This window comes from Perissodus microlepis, chromosome 3, assembly GCF_051167445.1.
Source record: "Perissodus microlepis isolate ML-2025 ecotype Zambia chromosome 3, ASM5116744v1, whole genome shotgun sequence".
NCBI lineage: Eukaryota > Metazoa > Chordata > Actinopteri > Cichliformes > Cichlidae > Perissodus > Perissodus microlepis.
Genome location: NC_140463.1, coordinates 26,626,745 through 26,642,351, shown reverse-complemented (window position 1 = coordinate 26,642,351; position 15,607 = coordinate 26,626,745). Strand labels below are relative to the sequence as shown.

The 15,607-nt window shown below is 39.8% G+C and overlaps 1 protein-coding gene across 1 annotated transcript; it reads left to right on the top strand.

The window, feature by feature from the left end:
- Window positions 1-3,866: 3,866 nt before the first annotated feature.
- On the top strand, window positions 3,867-15,009 carry LOC146390769 (zinc-binding protein A33-like). The gene is made up of 8 exons (XM_084923758.1): window positions 3,867-3,952; window positions 5,743-6,185; window positions 6,299-6,490; window positions 6,600-6,695; window positions 10,226-10,459; window positions 11,342-11,489; window positions 13,265-13,291; window positions 13,634-15,009. Exons 1-8 carry the CDS (start codon window positions 3,949-3,951, stop codon window positions 14,170-14,172), a joined length of 1,683 nt encoding a protein of 560 aa, XP_084779884.1. The 5' UTR covers window positions 3,867-3,948; the 3' UTR covers window positions 14,173-15,009.
- Window positions 15,010-15,607: the final 598 nt, after the last annotated feature.

Sequence of the window (15,607 nt, the reverse complement as noted above, 5' to 3'; positions counted from 1 at the left end):
AGCCTCAGTCACATATGCCTACAAACCAGTTGGCAGCCACTGTTCCTTAGGAGAAAACTAGGACAGTGTTTCCCAACCACTGTATCAGGGCACATAGGTGTGCTGTGACAAATGATCAGGTGTGACGTGGAAGATGATCTGGCTCCACCTGATTACTGATCTAAGTGAGCGGTGTGAGTCACAGGCAGAATAATTACATTCTCTTCCACTAGAAGGCAGTACAACTACCTGCAGAAGAAATTACGTAGTAGTTAAGTTGGTAGTAGTAGTCAATCTTACCTGGGTCCTGAAAAAAATTCTGACCCAGATAAAGGCCCTAGCATGAGTAGTGGTCGGAAGAAAGTAAAAAAGGTATACTGGGGACAAACCGAACCATTTCCGCTATACCTGATGCGCAGGGGAAAATGATTAACATGCTTTTTGTGACATTTTTGTTTGGTGGTGTGCAATGTGTGTTTCTATTGTGAAATATGTGCCGTGGCTCCAAAAGGTTGGGAAACACTGCACTAGGAGGTAGTCGCAGGCATCCATAACTGCCGTTAATTTGTCTGCACACACTCGCCAGTTGCACACACACAGTAGTGAAACAGGAAATGCACGGAGTTTGCCTTCAAAGTAAAATTTGTGCCTTGGCTTCAGTAATAAGTTACAACTGTTAATGGTTTTTGCAGGCAAAGACTTGCATGCAAACTATGGGCGATCACAGCAATCTGCTAGCAAACAAAGAATCAGAAGTACGTTTTTGGTGTAGTGCCCTCTTTGCAACCATTTTCACCCACACATTTATCCAATACACATTTTTCTCTAGCAGCCAGTGGTTGATAACAGTTGCTGACCTGTCTCTAGGCCTGTGTGACTGAGGCCTCAATAAGCCCACTGGTGTGCTATGTTGTGCCCGCCACCAAAATTAATGCCAACCACCCAATAGGCAAACTGAGGGGAGCACAATTTCTGTTTTAAAGTTCTTGGATTGCAAACAGAGAAGCTCTAAAGTGCCATTTAAAAATAATTAACACATTAGAAAACAAGAAAATATTGGCTGAACAAAACCAGATTAAAAAAGTCTCAAGAGTGGGAAATTTAGCCTGATAGTTTGTCAACTCTCTCTTTTCCTTTCCCCCCTCACTTCTTTCCCTTCACCTCCAACTGGTTTGAGCAGATGGCCTTGTTCTCTTGAGTTTTCTTTCTCTTAAATGTAGCTGAGCTTGTTGGATTGTTGGAGTTTCTTTGCATGGCATTGTGGGGTCTTTATCTCACAACAGGTGAACATACTCGATATGTTAACATTAACTAGTTTGCTGGTTAGAATAAGTTAAAACTTTAACACCATTCTCATTAAACAGGCATTACACAAGCATATGGACTTCATCACATTAGCAGGAGCTATAATACAAAATTTGCTTCTTCTATTCAGTCTTTTCATCAAATGTAAAGACATACAAACTGGATGAAGTTAAGATGCAACGCTGTCTATGTGAAGTAGGTCCCTGACTTTGTCTTGGTCAGAGCTGATTTTCCTAAAATGGGGTTTAAAAAAATGACAGAAGGAGTTAAAGACTGGCTGAAAAATGTTGGCTTTAGACTGTTTCTGACCCCATGTCTTTGACAGTGTAATGGGTGGAAGGGGATTTGATGGAAATGCACATGGAAGGAACTGATAAACTATGTTGTCACGAAAGGTGATTTGAGCACAGCAGGAGATTTGATAAATAGAGCTATTTTTGGCAATTTATTCCCTGCCATGTATCACTGAAAACATCAACAGTATAATTTATCACCCTGGTTATTATCTCCCGTCTTCACCCACAGACTTTGAGGCAGGGATGAAGTTTGCAGGTTTGTCACCTTTTTTTTCCTGAACACCCCTACAGTAGTTTAGATTTTTATGTTCAAATTAAATTTAGAATAAAATGTGTGATGCAAAGAAATTCTGTTTATTAACAGACAACATAATCATCGATGCTGTATCTGCAGGTCAGAAAGTTCCAGCTAGTCCAGCAAGGTTCACAGAAAACACTTTTGCTGTTGCAACTCCAGGCCGAACCACAGGCAGGCACTACTGGGAGGCCAGAATGAAGGAGAAATCCAACTGCATGCTGGGATCTGCTTCTGGCTCTTTGATGAGAAGACAACAGATCACTCCCAGCCCAGAAAACAACTGTTAGTCACAGTTAGTCACAGGGAAGGAGCGAGCACTTTTGCAATAATGCAAAAGACTTACCCTTCACTTTTGTCTCCACCTCCCTAGAGGGTGGGTGTGTTTCTGGATTATGAAGAGAGGCAGGTGTCATTCTTCTTTACAGGAAAGGTTTAATCCATATATGACCCTTGCTGGGTCACAGAAAAGAGAAGAAAAAACAAAACAAGTAAAAAACTAGTTTGAACAGCTCAAGCAAAAGATTGTAGAAATCAATTATCAATTTATCTCAAATCGCAAAACTTATCCATGAAAAATTACATAAAATATTTCTGCTAATGTCTTTTGAAGCATGAATTGAGCATTATGTTTCAGTGGGGCGTGTAAAATGGACTAATGGACTGTAGGCATTGTCATACATCCTGTGAAGCTGCCACCAGCAGCTGGTTACCTTAGCAATACGACTAGAAAGAGCCAGACTCTAACTAACATCTTTATTAAAACAAACCTAAAAAGGTGAATTGATGTCTGTGTGTACAGACAGGCTTTAGATTAAAGGAAAAATCTGAGCTCTTTATGTCTACACTGTTGGAATCTGCTGGTGTTGTTTTGTTGTTGAGGGCATTTTGCTCCTGTAATCTGAGCCCCTGAGGCCTGAGGAGCTTACAAGTCTGTATGGAGTTATTCTGACTTATGGCCTTTATTCTCTGATTAAACATTGTAAGGTCCATAGGAATTGTCCATATGGCACGACTGGGTCACTGAATGGTTTGACAAGTATCAAAACGTTGTAACTCAAATACTAATCTTCACAGTACCAGTTCGCCTTCTGTTGATGTGAGATTTTTGAGTTCCAGTACCAGTTTGAAAGCCTCAGGGTGATTAATGACCAAAACAACAAACATAATCTTGCTAATAAGTACTACTTTCCACCAACAGTGAAGGACAAATCTCTACCCTAAGCCACCAAAACAATAATAAATAAAAGTATAAGCTCACAGCTAACAAGACTACCATAATCCGCCAACTCTATGACTGCACTTACACGAATCTCTCCAGACAATACACAGATCTAAATTGCAGACCTTTGCTGGGATCAGAAGAAGAGAGAACTAGTAGATGTCAGCTGTTTCAAGAAGTTTAAAAGTCTGCTATCAACCAACGATCCAATCCAGAGAAAGCAAACTCATTGAAAGAGCCAATCATATGATTCCAACTGTGTCTGCGTCATACAAAAACGTTCAAACACAGAGCCTAAAGGTAGGAGAGGGAGACCTGCACACACACACAGACAGTAATGGGAGGAAAGATATTACCAAATGATGTATGTACAGTATAATATAGACCAAAAAAACCCCAAAGTGACACAAAACAAAACAAAAAACACCCTCTGAGTTAATAGTTGTTGTTGTTTTTTTTAACTTCTTTAGTATTTTTACCTTAGTATCAGTCTCAGTATTATTACAGTGCTAGTGATCACCTCTGTCTGAGACTTCTTGAAGAGCAAGTCTTTTGTGTTCTTGGCTTTTATGAAGATACAGTGGCAGAAAGCCACAGAAAGCAGGGGCAGATCTCTGCAATGATAAAAATGCAACACCTTTGTTGGTTTAAGAGCTTTGCATATGCGCAGAGCAGTGCAGGAGAAATCACTGAGCAATAACAAAGGGAGGGTTTATGTGCAAGTCTGGGTGTGTCCCACTGAGAGTGGGAGGTCCACTGCAAGTTTCAGGAAGAGTTCAACACCCGAGCTGTGTGTTTCACAGCAAAGTACGTGAGGTGAAGGAGCGCACCGCTCGAGGTCAAAGGAAAACATGAGTGAGTTGTACCTGTTTTAACATAATCTTAGTGCTAGTTTCTTATCTAATGATAGAAACTTTATCCATGCTGACACTACAGGAGGTGTAGACAGACAGATGTCTGGAATTGACGGTACCTGACTTTTTACTTGCCTAGTTTAAATCTACATATGTTAAAAAAACATTTTAGATTTGGGTTAAACTGAAACAGTGCAGATGTTGTGACGTATAGAGGTTGTTTGTCGTAGCAGATTTGGTGGAAAAGTTCATTTGGCTCATGCCTAAGCTTAACGTATGATGCAGGTGCAGAAGGTCCAGAATATCTGCATTCCTCAGATAGTTTCTCGCCCACAACAGGACACAGTGACACTGTTGCAGACACTTCCTTGTTTGTGGTGATACTTTCTCACTGGATGTCACATAACTGTTAACTGGAAAAAGAAAAGTGTCTTCCTGGCTTTGTCTTACTTTGTTTTGAGGACAAGCTGTGGATCAGTTTAGGCCTTATTTTTGTTTGACACCTGTACTAGATTTAAAGTGGCGGTCGATTTTTTTTTGCGTGTAATCAGAAATTCTAATTTCATTTTTATTGTTTTGTGCTTTGAACAATCAGTTTTTGAATTTGAGGTAACAGCAACAGCAGAATTAGGGAGTGTATTCTGGAAGTTGGACATTGGACAAAAAAAAGTTGCAGTGACTTTTAGTGCGAGGGTGGGAGATGATTCCACTGCCTCCCCATCCACTGCAGTTTATTATCTTAGTTTACTGCCATTTATTTGTGAGCGTGTGTCTTATAGATGAATAAGAAAATGGTGAATTGCATTTTTTTTAATATAGAAACCTCAGAAATTCTAATCAGTTTACAAAAACACAAAAAAAGGAAAATACTTGAATTAGCCCTTTTCCCCCTACCTCTGAATGGAAATTTACCACCTCCTGACATAAGCCTCAGACAGATATACAGAGGTCAAAAAAAAGAGAAAGAAATTATCAGCCAATCACTAAATGTCAGGTTTATGTCACAGCTGCACTAAATGATACTTCACTGTACTGATAATGAACAGAATCATTTTTAATGTTTCTGTCATGTTTAATCCACCAGTTTGTGCAAGACCTTTAATAGAAATATCTTTCATGTTAAAATATATTATCCATGAATTTTATATTTTACTGTTATACAAAAAAGCAGAAAAAAGTAAAATAAATTTGATTTTTTTAAAAAGTATTTATTTATCCAATTACAGTTATTGACAGGTATTACTGAACATTTTAAATAGATTTCTAAAATATTTGTGTCTTCTAGTTTTTGTGACAGGTGGGTAATTTATTGAGCACTGTAGATTTTTCAGGTCACGATACAAAATGACCTCATTACACATATAATTTTGTCTCATCTCCTCTGTGGCTCCTTTTGCCCTAATTCGACTGCTCCAAGTTCATTTTTATCCAATAAGGACGGATAAAACCAGACACGAAGTCGACAAAAACAACTTAAACCTAACCAAATCATTTTTAGGATTTAAAATGATGTAATATGTAAAGTCTCCAGAGAAAAGCTGTCACTTATAAGAAGATTAAACTGCTGTCCTCAGGTCCCTTCCTAGTGAGTTTCACAGCTGTTTCTATGCAGGTTTCTGTTTAGGCTTCCACACGACTCAAGTGAGTCACGTGCCACATATCTTAAAAAAAAAAAAAAAAGATGAAATGTCAAATGTTAAGATCTGCTTTAAACGGTGTCTGTACTGACTGTTCTAATTATATTATAAATACACATGTACTAAGCCTCTCACACTTCCTTCTGTCTTCCAGGCTTTAATTCTCTCTCTGAGGAGCAGTTCACTTGCTCCATCTGTCTGGAGATATTTGTGGAGCCCGTCTCCACACCATGCGGCCACAGCTTTTGCAAGGCCTGTCTACAGGGCTATTGGAACCACAGCAAGAAGTTCCTGTGCCCAATGTGCAAAAAGAGCTACTCTAGAAAGCCTGAGATGAGCGTCAACAGGGTCCTGGCTGAAATATCCTCCCAGTTTCAGGGGCTGACGGTGGCTAAAAGCACCGCCTCTCACGGATCCAGATGGAATTTGAGCTCAGATACGGGGCAGAGCAGCTCACCAGTGAAGGATACCGGAGAGTTTGCCCAGCCTGGGGATGTTTCTTGTGATGCTTGCATTGGAAGGAAGTTAAAGGCGCTGAAATCTTGTGTGAACTGCCCTGGGTCTTTCTGCGAGTCCCACCTCAGGCATCATAAGAAGGTGGGTTTGTTAAATGTTAATTAATTAAATAACCTAAAAGCAAATATTTCTATCAATTTTAAGAGCAACTGTATTTATGTCTCTGTACCACTCATGCCCATACTGTCCTCCAGGTCAGGGCAATGATGTCTCATCGTCTGATTGAACCAACTTTCCACCTGGAAGACAAAATTTGTAAGAAACACGAACGTCTCCTGGATGTGTACTGCCGGACCGACCACATGTGCATCTGCTCTGCCTGTGCCGATGCCACACACAAATCCCATGAGATTGTCTCCATTGACCATGAATTTAAGAAGAAGATGGTCAGTATCCCTGTATGACAAGATCATTAAAATGACTCCTGAGATATTTTTATAATATAAAAGCAGGAACATTTTGGTAAGACACACCTCTGGTTTTTTTGTCTCACAGGGTAACATGGGAAAGAAGAGATCAGAGCTGAAACATTTGATCAAGGAGAGAGCCAAGAAACTTGACGAGATCAAACAGTCCATCAAGGTCATAAAGGTAAGTCTAATAAAAACCTGCATGTGACATCATGGTTAAGCTACTAAGAAACAGAGATTAACTTAACAATTTTAAGTATTCGAGCCTTCATCAAACTAGCTTTGAACATCCAGACATCACAAAAATAATAGATTATAACATAAATATCGGTCATTGGTTATGGTAAACATTCAGCCAACATTTCCAGTATTGGTCAGTATCGACATTTGGCTGACTGATCGACAGTCAGTGCTAAGAACTGTTTTTATGTAATTTTTGTCTAGTTTTCTATTCAGTAAAGAGCTTTGAATCCAAATTAAAAAAGCAAATCGTGGATTTGCCTTACGAGTCCTTTTTAGAAAAAATAATGTAAATTTTGTGTAACCTCCTGGTCACAAACAGCGTCCACAACAATTAAGCTTTTTACGATGATCTACACTGTTAAAAACTTGTAAAAATGCAATCTACTGTTTCAATATGAATTTTCCATACAACAAATTTTTTTCCCATTTCTAACCCTAACAGTGTACAATCTTCCAATTTATAATTGCACACATTTTGTGCTGAAACCTTTTAAGTTATAGTTTCATTACAATTGAAAACCTAAATTTAATCCAAAGCTACATTAATATGCAAATACTCCTCAGCTACTCACTGACCTCGTGGTTTTGGTATGTGTGACACACACAGCATCTGTTGGGATTTTTCTTTTCAGGAATGCATTAACATGTACAGCTGTTTGTCTTCAGAACTTAAGCTGGACACTGATCATTTAAAATCAAACTGAAACAGTTTTTTAATCAGAATCAACTATGCAGTTGTGAATAATCTATTGTCTTCTATTTTATGCTGTGTCATTATAACTGGAGTTGGTCTACGTTTGAGTTTGTTTGGAGTCTGGTATTTTTTAATGCATCTGTTTCCTGGATACATTTTGTATGCCACTGATTTTTATCTGCTTGTGTTTTGAAGTCTAACTAGGGATAAGCATTTCAAGTGCTGTGTTTTGGAGCATGATTCGAGAAACACATTTGTGTCCACGATACTTTTTTCAATCTAAAACTCCACTCACGTTTTGTTATCTCAGAAAGATTTCAAGCTGAATTCTTAAGCGTCGCACCAGTGCGGCATTTCCAAAGGCATCTTATCAGAAGTGGCTGATACAAACAGACCAGTCCTTTTACACTTGTACATGTATTTGAAAACCAGTCTAATCGTTGCTGTTGTAAATATGTTTAAAGTGCATTTCAAATATTTGTCAGTCTGCTCTCATATAATGTTTTTCTTTAGCTGAAGCTCAAAAGCTATATTTGCACTTTAAGCAGCTTTGTGATCCAGAAAAAGCTGTTGCTCAAGGGCAGCTGTAAGATGACCAGCAGCAGTTTATTAAAAGCCAACAGACACTTAAGTTTTACCCCTAATGACGTAGATTCATCTTTATTAGTCATCGAAGCAAGGTGAGCCAACTAAAAGACCTATGCTCCAGTACAAGCAGGACATATTTGAGGCGGGATGCCACCCACATCTCATACCTCTCATGCTCTGCAGTAGCAGATAAGGTGGGGCACTAATGTCATTTGTTTTTGTCTTGTGTACACACACTGAGATCCATGTCTGAGGCCGTCCAACCAGTGAGACCAGTGTAAACATTTACATTTAGTTTCTCACACACCCTGTTTCCAGCCACAGCCTCCCTGCAGTAAAATGCTACTTTGGAATAAGAAATGAAAAGATAACAAGCCTGAGTGGTTTTCCAGGACAATTACACTAATAATGCTGGGAGTGTAACAGGTTTTACCAGGGTAACACTAAATATATCAGTTGTCCTATGTTTAGGTTTTCACATCTTGTCACATCTGGGTAGTTTTGAATTTGATGACACATATGCAAAACATTCATGAGTGAAATTTCCTGGTTTCAGTGTTACTCTTGGTTTCCTCTTTCTGGAAACCTTTTTTCCCACCGTTCCCTCTGTGTTTACTGTACAAACACACGGACTCGTGTCCAGCTACATGCTGCTGACAGACTAAACAACACATTGAATTTATTGAGTAAGTTTAAGATGCATGTAACTTATCAGTTTGAGATGGAAAATCTGGTGGTTTCAGCATCTAATGGAAGATGTAACCTGTCAATCCAGTTACACAAGTGGCGCGCAAAGACACTTAAGAGGCAACTGACTAAGTAAACATTTGGGTTTTGGTTGTTTTTTTTAAACTGCAGTATTTACATGTTTATTTGCTAGAATCATTTTAGTAGTTTGATTTAATGCCTCTAATTCTGTCAATCATTACGTCAAGCAAACAGAGACTCATATAGAAAGATATATACAACAATCAACACTTTAGGCCAAAGGTGAGACAAACACAACATTAAAAAAAGGAACATTTAAACAAGAAACCTTTGATAAAATGACATTTTATCAGGACTTTAAAGAGTCTACAACTTCATGCTAGCAATAAATGTGCAGGACAATAGTAATAATAAAGATAATGCTGTGTTAGCGTGTGATAAATAAAGGAGCAACTCCACATTTAGTGTCATTTAGAAACAGTAGCAGAAAACTTAAAGTAAAATTTCCAGAGGTTTGCTCCAGGTATGTAAAAATCTGTATGTTACATAAAGATGTTTATGTAATACTTCTCTCTTATCACTCTAACTGCTAAATAAGGTGCAATTACTCATGTCAAACCCTGAACTTTGAAGAGAACAAACAAATAATCATTTACATATTACATAATCATAATCATCTAAATTGCAACATGAGAGTTGAGATGACATATTTTAATGTTTAAATGAAATGTGACCCTATGCTCTTGTCATTGGGAAGAAAAAAAGAGTTCAAATGGAGCGATGGCTATCAGGGAGCAAAAAGAAGGGTGTGGATGGAAAATCATTTTCAACAAAAAAAAAGTGCAACAATAAGAGGAAATAATTCAGCATAAGCTGACTTCACATGTGAAATCAGGTTCGGACACTCTCTAAAATTTCCTACACAACATGAGGTCCTAAAAATGTAGGGTGGTGTCTAGGTAGAGAACACAGAAGGTGGCATGTATGATGCATACTCACAGCAACTGTTCCCCACAGAAACATACATCTATTCAAGCCAATATAACTGGAACTTTGTGCAAAAGAGCTGGCATTTTAAAGGTTAATGTCTGATGCGGCTGCATCAAACGTTTGCATTTTCATGTGTTTCTCAGAGTTGTGGCTCAAGTTAATCTCAAAGATCCTGCATTCCCACAATGCAGTTTATGTAATGTTTGTATAGAATGTTCTCTACCTCATTAACGCCACGTACAAGACAATAAATAACTTCTTCCACAGGATTAGCACTATCTCAACCTGTCCTCCAAGCTCCCCTGTAAAAGGAGCCGTGTTACTCAGTAACTTCTAGACTCTGGTTAATCTGTAAGAACTTTGTTGCTAAGAATACACAGGCATTCCTCCTTAAACCCGGTCTTCGGTCTTGAACACGATCTGATCTGGACTGAGCTTTTCTCATGTTCACACTGGTAACACTGGCCATGTGGCGCTCACATTCACAGGCCAGTGCTCAGAAGGAGTTGGAGGAAAGCTGGCAGGTGTACGCAGAGCTGCAGCGCCTGGTGGAGCAGAGTCAGGCGGAGCTGGTTGAGCTGATAGCCACGAGGCAACGTGAGGCAGAGCGTCACGCCCAGGAAATGGCCAGGGGTTTGGAGAATGAACTCAGCCAACTGAGGAGGAGGAGCAATGAGCTAGAAGCCCATGCACAGACGCACGACAAAGTGCTTTTCCTTCAGGTACTACAGAGCTCCATGTGGGTCTAACACACACTGGCATGCAGACAGGTCCAGCTCTTGAGAGAGTATCTTCACGCTTTGGATGCTAACTTTATTTTTCTGTACTAAATATAGCTAGCCTTTAAAGTTCTTGCTTTTCCAGCTTGGCCTACATACTGAAAACGCAATTACTGTGCATTTGGGGCAGAGCATTTTATTAGAAGGCTAAAGACTTAACAGAATAAGCTGTGCTATTCACAATAATGGAAATCTCACAGGCATCTAAAACACAAGACTCTCTACCCTTTTGATTTCACCAGAAAAGCCTGAACAATATCATATGGATCGTATTATACTGAACATATCTCTGTTTTCCTGTTCTGAAAACTGTATACACGCTTTACTTTTAATTGCAAAGCCAATTATCTACCTCTGTGGCTGCACCAGCTGTGTTTGCTCAGAGATTTTGAGACACAACATCAAAAGCCTCCATTAGCAGACCGAGCCTGTTATGGCCATTCCCCCATGTGAATGAATAGATGTCTTTGAAGTTGCTACTTTAGAGGTTTTCTACATAGCATCAATGGAAGTGAAGGCATGAAGCCTCGAATACCCAGACACATCAAAGTTGAGAGTAAGCAGACCAGTGCATCTCTTTTTGATAGACAGGGAATTTACTTACCACATCTGGACAATGCCCTGTACTGAGTGCTCTCTTATTTTCCCGTCAGAGCAATAATGTGTCTCTGTTCTGTGTTTCCCATTACCAAAATTAAATAGGACAGCACTGAGCACACTGTTGGCGTCATATTTAGTGTGTTCTTTTCATTGTAAACTTTACAGACTTTATTTCCTTTGACGCACCATTCATCTTACCTTGCATGACCTCTCTATTTCACGTAGAACCTGACATCACTGTCACCCCTACCCGAGCCCACTGATTGGTCAGCGGTCAGCATCAATACTGACCTTTATCTGGGAACCATCCGGTCTTCGGTCAGCAGCCTCATTGATAAGTTCCAGGATGAGCTTAAAAGAATATATGGGAAAGGTAAGGGCTAGCCAAACTTGTGACCTAATGCACTTATGCAGCTATTATAACCATTGTATTTGAGAAACTGTACAAAACAACTAGTGCTGCAGCATTATCATGCCTACAATGCTAGAAGCAGAGCATGGTTTACATATAGACTTGCCACTTTATTAGGTGCTTACTTAGACTTACTTAGACTTCGATCCTCCGCGACGATCGGCGCATCGGGTGACAAGAGGACGCCATCAAACTCGGTCCATCACAGCGGTTGCTGTTTCATCCCATGACAGTTCAACCGAACGTAATTCTTCAAGGAAAGTACTCCTCCACGTTATTTTGGGTCTTCCTCGCCGTCTCTTTCCATTCCTTGGGTTCCACAGAAATGCGATGCGGGCGGGTTTGTGGAATTATTATTATTGTTAGGTGCACCGGTTCAAATACTCATTAATTGAAAATACCCAATTAGCCAATCACATGTCAGCTGAGCTTCAAACCATGAAGATCAAAATGGGGAAGCGACTTGCAACATGGTTAATGCTGCCAGATGCGCTCAATATTAGTACAGCTGATCTACAGTCATCTCTACAGTTTACAGAGAAAAGTCTGAAAAGGAGAAATTATCCAGTGAGCAGCAATTATCTGGGAGAAAATGCCTTTAGCTTATAGGAATGCAACAGCAACAAAAAAACCCCACTCATTACAAAGAAGGTTTGCAGAAGAGCATGTCTGAGTAGACAACAAGTCAAACCTTAAAGCCAGTAGCGGTTTTTGATACGGGCGACACGGGCATAGTGGTGGGGGGCGGCATCACGGGCAACGGCCAAAACAAACAAAAAAAATGCTCGTACTCATGCTGCCCCGATGTCATGCCAGCGCATATTGGGAATGGCACAGGCACCGATCGATCGCCCAGGCCGCCAAACAGGCTAGGACCGCCACTGCTTGAAGCAGAAGACCATACCAGGTCCATGTGGCTATGACTGACACAGGCTCATCAAAATTAGACAACAGAAAACTGGAAAAAATGTTGCTTAAACTGATAAGTCATGATTTCAGAGTGTAGGTGCAAACAATATGAACGTATGGATCTTAGCCCTTTAGTTCCAACAGAGCATCATTTAAACCCTGCATATCATGCAGGGCTAGATACATTTAAATAAATACCTTACATAATATTAGCACATATTCAGGAAAATCTTTTCTTAATCCTTTTTCTGAAAGCACTTTTAAAAATGAGCGATCTGAAATGGCTCATGTTTTATGTATTAAATGCAAATCAACATGTGTGCAATCATTTGGAAAAGAGTGTTTTGAAAAATGTTCATAGTCACGATGAGTATTTTCCATTCTGCGTACGCTGCATACAGTTCCGTAGCTTCAAGTACCCCTTTAAACTGAAAATCAAACTCGCAGCAGGCTTTGCTGGGATCCCTGCATGGGATAATGAATGCAAAGTTCTAGTACAATCCATCGTCCCTTGTCTAATACAAACCACACATCCTGTGCAAAATCCAAATCAGTGATATGTAGGTCACTGTACGCACACTTTGGAATGGAAAAGTGACTCATCATCGCGCCACACTCACACGGTCACACATGCAAGACGGTTGGACAGATGGAGATAGTGTTGATGCCACAGATCATCCACTTGGGATCGCTGGAAGAGGCAGCTGACTGACAGCGGCACATGCATCGAGCATTTAGAGCTCTGGTTCAGATCTGTGTGTTTACCACCCACACGTGCCATCTGCTGTGACTTTGACACTCTCTCTCTCTCTCTCTCTCTCTCTCAGAGCTCCGGAAGGTGCAGAACTACGCATGTGAGTAACACTTCTACTCTGTTAGCTGGGTGACATCCATGGTTTGTAGCTATAATTCTTCTAGGGAGCACATTCGTGCCACTTGTACATAAGGGTGTTAAAGGAAAGCAGGAGGCCTCTCTTGAGTAGATGATGATGCTCATTTCTTCTAAATGCCCACAAAATGGAAGTAATTCTTCACAGCAGAGATGGGATTGCTCCCGTAGCATGCTGCCAGTTTACAGACACCCTTGAGGCATGTTCAGGAATAAGGAGCCCATTATTTTTTTTTTTTTTAGCAGAAGTGGCAATAAATAATGCAGATTTTTCTCCCTGTCTCATATTCTGCTCCTTCCTTTTCAGCTGAGGTGATTCTGGACCCTGCCACAGCCCAGAGGAACCTGACTGTGACTGATGATGGTCAGCAGGTGAGGTATGAAGAGCGCAAGTCCACTCACTCTGAGGGTCCAAAGCGCTTCAGCCCGGCCCTCTTTGTCTTGGGCCGGGAGGGGATCAGCACGGGGCGACACTACTGGGAGGTGGACGTATCGCGAAAGACGGCCTGGACGCTCGGCGTGGCCCGCGCTTCTGCCCGACGCAAGGGTGAGATCAAGCTGAGTCCCGAGGGTGGGTACTGGTGCCTGTGGCTGAAGAACGGGGAGGTGAAAGTGCTTGCGTCGCCCCGCTTGCCTCTAGTGCTGCCTTCCCAACCCAGTAAAGTCGGAATCTTTCTGGATTACGAAGGAGGCCAGATTTCTTTCTATGATGTGAAAGCTCGTCTGCATATCTACAGTTTTATCGATAGTTTCAGTGAGAACCTGTACCCGATCTTCAGCCCCTGTCTCACCCAGGAGGGGAAGAATAATGCCCCACTCATCATAACCCATGTTAAACACAGCTGAGGGTATAGTCAGTCAGCATTAGGTTATGCATTCTGTTTATATATAAAACATCTTTTTTATACACACCACCATCACTTTCTCAGCATAATACTGGCTATTTTCTGAGGTAAATTCTTTATTGACTGATACATGTATTATAATGGTACATTTACAATTTATTTAAATGTAGCCAGTTTTTTCTTTGCACTATCATCTGTTAACTCAAACTTGGATTACAGTAAAGAAGAAATATGTAGTGATGTGAAAACATGTGAAGGACAATAAATCATTCTTTTTTTGCTTCCTACTTGATGATAGATGAGTTTGAGTAAAGCTGGCACTTTCCCTACTCTGTAAGTCTTTGTGTAACTGCAACTCTAAGGCTCGGAGAGCCAAGTAATGAAGTTAACAGATGCAAACTTCGTTTCTAGTGATTTAGACTTTGCCTGGGGAATCGAATCAAGGTTTCTTGTACTTGTACCTACCTATTGTAATTAAGACTGTATCCTATGGACATTATTGTAAAAGCTAATATAGACACACAGTAAGTGGGGATAGCGTGGGAGACCAGTGCAATCATTTTACAGCTTTAGTTACTGTAACTATTTTGCACATCAAAAGTAATATAAAACACAGTTATCTGCTTTTTTCATATAACAGAATCTGTATTAATGTTGTATATATTTAATGACTTTGATCTCCACTACTTTAAAAAAAATCATAGGCTCACCTGTTTAAAGGCCATGGAAAAGTTCTCTGTTTCTACATGAATCACATACTTTTGTAACGTCTACTGAACTTGTTCAATAAAGCTGATTAAGGCACAAAATGCATGACTTCCTGTTAAAGAAGAAACCAACTCAATTGAATTTTATACATATATATATATATATATATATATATATATATAAATCACAACAACAGTTACGTCAAAAAAATATTTACTGTAGCTTAAGTGACTTAAACTGAATTTCCTGCTGAACTTATTACCCCTCTAATTTGGACTTTCAGGGTAACCAACAACTGACAAAGAAAAAAAAGCCTATAGGTCAAAATTTGAGGTGATTATCTCAAAATTTCCAGTTGGGTATCTCAAGTTCTTTTTTTTTTTACTTACTCAGCAGTTTGAATCAATAATTTTGAGATAACTCAAGTTTTCACTTAACCGTGCCTGTCATTTTTTCAGTGGCAGACATGAGCTCTCCTACTTTTCAGGGCCTCAGACACGCCCATGTTTGGTAACCTAACAGTCTGTTTTGTTTTTAAACCTATGTCATTGGACAATTCAAGCCATTTGATCTAGAAACTAAAAAAATTATATCTTGTTTTATTTTATCTCACTCATATTAACTGTCCATTAAGCCACAACAGTAAATAAGATTACACAAAAACCATGAACTCTCCTGATGGATTCATAACATAATTAAAACACCTGCACTTTTTTTGCAGTGGTTAT